Here is a 7889-nt window from a genome sequence, read left to right on the forward strand (position 1 = left end):
GGGTGGAGAATGCTTCTTGGCAAACTCCCCACTACTAAGATGCTCTTCAATAGGGGTATCATCTCGACTTTGTGGCGAAGTATTGGAATCAACCGTCGTTTTATGTGGCTTCCATTGTATGAAACCAAATCCACACAGGTGTAAACTCCCACCAATTTTTGTGTTCTTAGCTAATGATATTGTAAGCATTCACAAACAAGAAGCACGTATGGACCACGTGAAACGGATTTTAAACGTCACTATGTTGGTTGCTTGTTAGCGTGTATGGAAGGCGAGGAACAAACTCATTTTTGAGGATGCGCCGATGAGAGTGGACAAGATTATTGGAGACGTAAAATCTTTACTTACTTATGGATTAGGAATCCATCAAATATAGATTGTATGGATTGGAGGAAATGACTTTCTTTTGATGTTTGATTGTTGGCGGCTTACTAGGGGGAGTGTTTTAATAAAAGTTGTTCGGAAAAAAAATAGTATAGTATATTTATTAATCATTAATTTCTTTTTTAACGGCAAATGTTACTCGTATACTATTGTTGCACCAATTATTTTAAATTATCCTCTTGTTCAGGTTTAAACCTAAAACATCTTTGTTAAAAGACAGGTATCTTTGCAAAGTGGGCTAGGGCTATGTTTACTTAGGAATGAGTATATGATACTTGGTATCGGTATTCACTTTTTGGCGTTTTCGATACATGTATTTTACCAATTTTACCTTAAATACCGGTACCATACCGAACATTTTTGATACCGGTACCTATATTTGACGAAATTCGGTATCAATATTTTCAGTACCGAGAAATTCGGTACTGGTACCGAGCTCGTCCCTACCGTTTATTTAATCATTGATATTACTTTAACTTATCTTTACAACTTTCTAATAAAAAAAAGTCAATCGGCGATTCGCACATTCCCAATCCCAGCGTTATTTCAACGCTAAACGCTATCAAAATTCTACATATAACCACTGATACTCTCTCCCACTTGCGAGCTTCCTCTTCTCTTCAATTCAATCATGTCAGATGAAGAGCATCATTTCGAATCAAAGGCCGACGCCGGAGCTTCCAAAACCTACCCGCAACAAGCTGGTACTATCCGCAAAGGCGGTCACATTGTTATTAAAAACAGAGCCTGCAAGGTTTGTGCTTCCTTTTCTAACTTCTTTATCACGTTTTAGTTGTTTGATGATCAATTAGAAGAATCTGGAAGTTGATCACGGTTGTGTCGGATCACTTTTAATGACTTGGATTGATTGTGTTTGTTTGGAGAATTTAATAATACTAGATTGTTGCATATAGTTTGTTTTAGATCTCTACCTTCTAGTTGTGTTTGTTGTTATTGTTGTAGATTTGATTACTTGATTTATGCAAGACTTATTAGTGGCTATGTATATGAAGATGATTTCATTTGTTTTGGCAAAAATGATATTTTAAAATCGAGTAAAATGCCAAAATGGTCCCTAAGTTTATGCCACTTCAGTCCGTAAATGAAACTTTTTGTATTTGGGTCCGAGGTTTCATTTTTATTGCCATTTTCATCCAATTGGCAAACTGGGTTAGAATTTTCGGTTGACTTCTCCCCCTTTTTTGTCGTTTTCCACATTTAAATTGGATGAAAATTCTAACCCAGTTTACCAATTGGATGAAAATGGCAACAAAAATGAAACCTCAGAGACCTAGATACAAAAAGTTTATTTTTGGACTAGTGGTCTAAACTCAAGGACTTTTTTTTTTGGAACTGTTATTCCTAGCTTATAGAACTTTGGTGACATTTGGGAGGGACTAGTAACATGTTGTGTTTGGTGTTGGAACTCAAAACAAATTTGATTACTTTCTGAAGTAAGCAAGTGTTGATTCCTGAATCTTGAAAATTTATTTGGTTTTAGTTGTCTTTGCAGTCATAACATGTTATGGTCTATATGTATGTTGTATGTACATCTGATTGTGCAATCTAGTGAGCTTAGTTATCCACATGCCAATATGCAAGTTTAGCATGTTACGTTGACATCTTAGGCAAATCCCACTTCGTTCCGTCCATTAGTTGATACACCGGGCCAAGTAATATTGGATATCGGTTATCACGGTGGGATATCGGTAATTTTAATATCATGCTAAATTTATATCTCGTGGGCGGTCTCTACTTGGGCAGCCAAATGCCAAGCCGTGAGCTCCTTGTTGGCAAAGCAGACAATATTGGTTGGTACAAAGGATTGGACGTTACACTCATATTTTCTTAGTTATATCATGAATTTGTGCATTGATTTACAATCTCAAAACTCTTGCATCTTGTCTTGGTGAGTTTACCTGTAAATTGACACACGCATGATGCTTCTTTATTTTTTTACCAGGTTGTAGAAGTTTCCACCTCTAAGACTGGCAAGCACGGTCATGCCAAGTGTCACTTTGTCGCAATCGACATCTTCAATGGAAAAAAGCTTGAAGATATCGTCCCATCTTCCCATAACTGTGATGTATGTAATCACAATTTTTATAAAGCTCCCATTTTTGTTCCTTATTGTGTGGATTTCTTTAATCAAGTTATCCCTATTTTGCAGGTCCCTCATGTTAGCCGCACTGACTACCAGCTCATTGATATTTCTGAAGATGGATTTGTACGGTTCTTTCTGTTATCGCTTAATTAAGTAAATTTTTTAAACATGGGTTTGGTTTTGATAATTAATGAGTTATATCAGGTGAGTTTGCTGACCGAAAACGGTAACACCAAGGATGACCTGAAACTGCCGACCGATGATACTCTCCTCACACAGGTATATTGTTTTCTTTTACATTGATGCATGATCAACCGTCCCTCATTTTTAACGTTATTTTCACGAAATTAGTAAAATAACGTTAAAATTAGTGCACTTTCACTTTTGCCCCTCGAGGGCCCACACATATATACATTATATGCGCATACCGCAAGCGTGGCATCGAATTCTGAACTTTTGTATTACTAAATAATTTTTGTATCTAGAGTAAATTACGTTTTTGGCCCCGTGGTTATATCACTTTTATTATATTAGCCCAAAATGAGAATTTTTAACATATTTGCCCCCATGGTCTCTATAACTAACCATTTTGGCCCCTAAGTCTAACCATTTTGGCCCTAATGATCTCTATAACTAATCATTTTGGCCCCCATGATCTCTAGACTTAGGGGCCAAAATGGTTAGTTATAGAGACCATGGGGGCAGATGTGTTAAAAATTCTTATTTTGGGCTAATATAGTAAAAGTGATATAACCACAGGGGCCAAAAACGTAATTTACTCTTGTATCTATATAACTATAATATATGTATGCTTAAATAATGTGCAGATAAAAGATGGATTTGCAGAGGGGAAAGATTTGGTTGTGAGTGTGATGTCAGCCATGGGAGAGGAGCAGATCTGTGCTCTCAAGGACATTGGCCCTAAATAATTCTGTTATAATTTATTTGAAAGAAAACTGTTGTGATATAAGCAGATACTTTTTTTCTGTTGTAATACTATCATTTTTTTTTTCTGCACTATTATGATTGGTCCATTTGGGCTCTGAGCAGGTGCATTTTACTGGTTTCCTGTACTTTCTAGCTTGTATGCTCAGAATGTGACGTTTACGAGACGTTGAAAGATTGTTGATTCAAAACTAAATAAGCTTATTCAACCTGTGGTTTGTAACTCGTTCGAATTTAGCTTAAAGAACTAGTTGGCTCGTATAATGTTCTAGCCAAGTTCGTGCTAATGTGAACTCGCCTGGTTAATAAGACCAGCTATATTATATCCCTTCTTGGTCACATCTTCGGGTCCAACAATTTCTTTATCTGCTACGACCTTCATAAATATAAACTTTTTCTTTTTGAAAAAAAAAAGGAGCTAAACTTGTCAGTTATGAGATGGTTCGAGTGAAAATTCTTAACCAAGCCTTCTTGATTTGTATTATTACTGATTTGAATCCGAGTTGGTGCTATCTAAACGTAAAAAGAGGTTTGGTTTAGGCTTTCAACATGGTTCAACAAATTTCATTGATGTTAATAAAATTTTAAATCTATTTGAATTTTTTTTATAATAATTTTGTGTTTAACATTGAACTTTGACCAGTTGACATTTTGGTCTTTGGATTGACAGGAGGAAAACACGCTTGTGTAGATCTAATAGGGGTTCCCCCTTTGGGGGCGACAAAGTGACCAAACAAGAGAAATCATGCATTGACAACCAACACGTTTTTATCCCATTTGCGTTTGACACTTTTGGTTTCCTTGCAACAGAGGCTGTGGATCTGCTTAGTCGAGTTCAAAGGGTCATGTATAGTAATGTTATGACCCCGAGATCTATGATTGTAGTTTTTAAAAGATTTGATTTTGCTATTCAAAAAGGGGGGTAACGACGCAACTTATTGACTGTTTACCTTCTATTTTGATGTAAATTATATTTGTTCTAAACTATAAGAATATATATCATGAAGCTAGGTGGAAATATAAGGAGTATTGGACATATTGAATTTACTTCTTAAAATACATAATAATTCGAAAGCGTGAATTCTTTCACTCAAATATTGATGAGAATAACATCTTGTATAAAGTGGGGGTGCATCCGTCCCCTAAATGTTTCGGTTAGTAGTGTAAAATTTCCTATTTTTCGTCTGAAAATTTTAAAATTATATAGGATTGTCTCCTCAATTATTTTGCCTAACTATTTATACAATATATAAATTAGGTTCCATGAGACCATGACTTTCCGCCCCCTCGGAACTTTTGGTCAAATTCTGCCACTACTGAGGTGCCTCTATGGGTATTTGATAACGATGAATGCAGGGGTGGAATCAGTAACGAGTCAAGTAATCCTAAGAAAACTCCATATATAATAATTTCCCAAAGCAAAATAATACAACAGATATTTCAAAATTTAATTTAGTTGATTAGAACCATATAAACCGATACACATAACTCCAACTAAAAAAATGGAACCCCTTTTATCGTGTATTAAATGCATTTATTTCTTACCCACATGGGTAGAAGTAGATAAACAAGAATTTATTCAAACTAGGGGTTACACTCGCCGCTCCACGGCGGGTGACTCGTTTTTTAATAAATTATATAACGAAAACGTAGATGCAGTGGTTAAATTATCGTTAATGGCGGGAAACCTGTCAATGTTGGTTCGGTTCATTATAACATCGGTACGGTACCGGCACTAGAGATGACTATCTGATTTATTAACAAATTTCAAATGGAAACTTAGACGCCATGGTAAAACTAACGTTAATAGCAGGAATCCGGTCGAAATTGGTTAAGCTCATTACGGTACCGTTACGATACCGAAACCCTATATAGCAACCGAAAATGAAAACTAAAATAATAAAGTCGTGATATTATCAATATCGAGATGTGTTTTACATCGATCAAAACAATTAAAACGAATAAGGATATCAGTATCAACATTCGTTTGATATCAGTCTTTGGTTCAATAATACCGCGTTTCTACGAGAATTTGATTAGCAGTAGGATACCGGCACCTCGTATACCAAACAAAAGAGATAATCTAGAACCATGGGGGAAAACACATCGTAAACTTTACGTCGGAATGTAGATAAACACGAATTTATATTGCCACCTGACGTAAAACGTAGAAAATTAAAGGAGTCAAAGTAATAGCTTTTTAAGTTTTTAGAAAGGTAGGAGCAAAAAATAATAAATTTAAATGTTGAGATAATAACATAACTTTAACAAAATGAAATAAAGAAAAAAGAAGTAACTGAACTTTAGTGACAAAATTTCAAATACACAAAAGTGAACTGAAGCAAACCATTGTTAGTAATTGATATATATAATAATTTTTACATGATGAAAGAAACTAATAATGGGTCCCAATAAGAAAATGATCTAATATTATCCACACATTGCTAATAAGAGCACCCGTAACGGAGAAAATGATCTAATATTATCCACACATTGCTAATAAGACCACCCGTAACGGACGTTTAATGTTCAAAATCCACCATCAATCACGCCCAATCTCGCCCGACTCCCACCCCCGTGGGCGTTATTCGGCGTTTTTTGCGAAAAAATGGGAGCAGCGTGGTTTGAAACACGCCAACTTTGTGCATTGGGGCGAGAGTTTACCGTTCAAACGGTAACATTCTTTAAATGTTTTATTTTTTTTTATTCCAATTTAATTCTATAAAAACCCCACTTGACATCCAACTTTATATAAAAAAGAACCCACTCACAATCAAACTTTCTCTCTACTTCTTTCACATTTTATAAAACCATGAATCCGTTCCGACCCCCTTTTGGTGTTCCGTCAAGACCCGGGAACCCGAACACCACCCAACCGCAACAAAACTTTAACCTTCAAGACATGGATCCGAACATGTTATCGTACGCCGCTTACTTGAGCGGCTCTGCTCCTTACATGCCACACACTTACGACTTTCCCCAACTCGGCAGCTCGCAACCATCCCAACAACAACCCGAACCCGAGGTGGATATCGTGCCGGAGACGCAACCCGAACCGGAGCGAGAGACATCGACACGCGGTAAAAGGTCGCATTAAAAGAAGGAACCAAACCAACCTCGTCGTAAGCATACTTACATTATTTGGACGAAGGACGAGGAATACACGTTGGTTCGGTCACGTGTCGATGTTTCGGAGGACCCCGATGTGGGTAAGTGTTATTTTTTATACTTATTTTTTTCTACACGTCGATTATTTTTTTTAACGTACAACTTATTTTTTTTACCTTTTGTAGCAAACTTTCAAACCGGTCCAGAATTTTGGAATAGGATTCGTGAGCTTTTTTATAGCACGTGGGGAAAAGGTGAACATCGTGACAAGGATTCCATCTCTAGCAAATGGACCGACATCAACAACAAGTGTCACGCATTCCAAGAAGTTTATCAACGATGCTACGATAATCGGCCGAGTGGAGAAGGTGACGTCGGTGTTTTAACGAGGGAAATGGAAGAGTTCGAGAAAACGAAAGGCGTTTTCACGTACTATAAATGTTGGGAGCCACTAAGAAAATGTCCAAAGTGGGCTGGCGTACCGACCATGACGTCTAATAGTAGACGTAAAGCTAAACGGTCGAAAACGTCATCCTCCGTTGACCCTGAAACACCAACTTCCGATGCCCGCAACGTCGATTTAAATGTTGTTGTGGATGATGACGAGGAAGTTGAAGAGTTGGCCCGACCGCCGGGTAGAAGAAAAGATAAGCGAACCGGGAAAAACCGGTGGAGTCGTCTTCCGATCTCGAGTTGAAGGAAGATTTCGAGGAGATGAACCATCGTCTCCAAGATATTCGAGACCTCGGCCACAAACGTTTGAAGACTATGAAAGAACGAGTCTCCGAAAACAAAAAGTTTAACGAGATGCAAGCAGCGAGGCAAACGGAAAAGGACATAGAGTTTTTGTTCAAATCGATCGTGTCACGACCCCCGACCCCATCTGGCCGGAATCGGTGCCGTGAGCAGTCCAGTGGTACCGGTGATTATTTTTTAAAAACATTGCAGCGGAATTTTCATCAGGACCGTGAGTTAGGAAAAATATCAAAGTTTAGAAAACACCGGATTTGATTTAAATAGATGGGATAAATCCCTATTTTACAATGGTAGCTTTAATAAGGATAATTTTTATTTCATAAAACAGTATTTCTTAATTTGATTAAAATAAGCCATTTCTTGATGCCTTTCAGTGCCGTATCCAGCCTTTATTCCAATCTATGGTAATTACCTGAAACATGTTTGAAAAAGGTTTTGTCAGCGGGAAATGCTGAGTGAGATCATTCCATTTTTATAAAATATATTGTTATACCTTACAGTATTAAAGTTTTTATATTTATTTGTATTTACCCCACTCAATTAGTATTTTGTCACATGATGGCAGTTCCAATATAACAGCAATAATATCACT

General features: G+C 37.0%; 1 protein-coding gene across 1 annotated transcript; it reads left to right on the forward strand.

Annotated features, from left to right (window-relative positions):
• The first annotated feature begins 914 nt into the window (after nt 1-914).
• On the forward strand, nt 915-3642 carry LOC110915499 (eukaryotic translation initiation factor 5A). The gene is made up of 5 exons (XM_022160213.2): nt 915-1138; nt 2348-2470; nt 2555-2611; nt 2693-2767; nt 3316-3642. The coding sequence occupies exons 1-5, from the start codon at nt 1016-1018 to the stop codon at nt 3415-3417; spliced, it is 480 nt and encodes a 159-aa protein (XP_022015905.1). The 5' UTR covers nt 915-1015; the 3' UTR covers nt 3418-3642.
• The last annotated feature ends 4247 nt before the right edge of the window (nt 3643-7889 follow it).

The sequence above is a fragment of the Helianthus annuus genome, chromosome 16 (assembly GCF_002127325.2).
Source record: "Helianthus annuus cultivar XRQ/B chromosome 16, HanXRQr2.0-SUNRISE, whole genome shotgun sequence".
NCBI lineage: Eukaryota > Viridiplantae > Streptophyta > Magnoliopsida > Asterales > Asteraceae > Helianthus > Helianthus annuus.

Excerpts from the sequence above, each read along its gene's own strand:
- LOC110915499 (XM_022160213.2), top strand. The coding sequence starts at position 1,016 with ATGTCAGATGAAGAGCATCATTTCGAATCAAAGGCCGACGCCGGAGCT. Across the intron at positions 1,139-2,347 it reads TTAAAAACAGAGCCTGCAAG|GTTGTAGAAGTTTCCACCTC; the intron begins GTTTGTGCTTCC and ends TTTTTTTACCAG. Across the intron at positions 2,471-2,554 it reads CATCTTCCCATAACTGTGAT|GTCCCTCATGTTAGCCGCAC; the intron begins GTATGTAATCAC and ends CCTATTTTGCAG.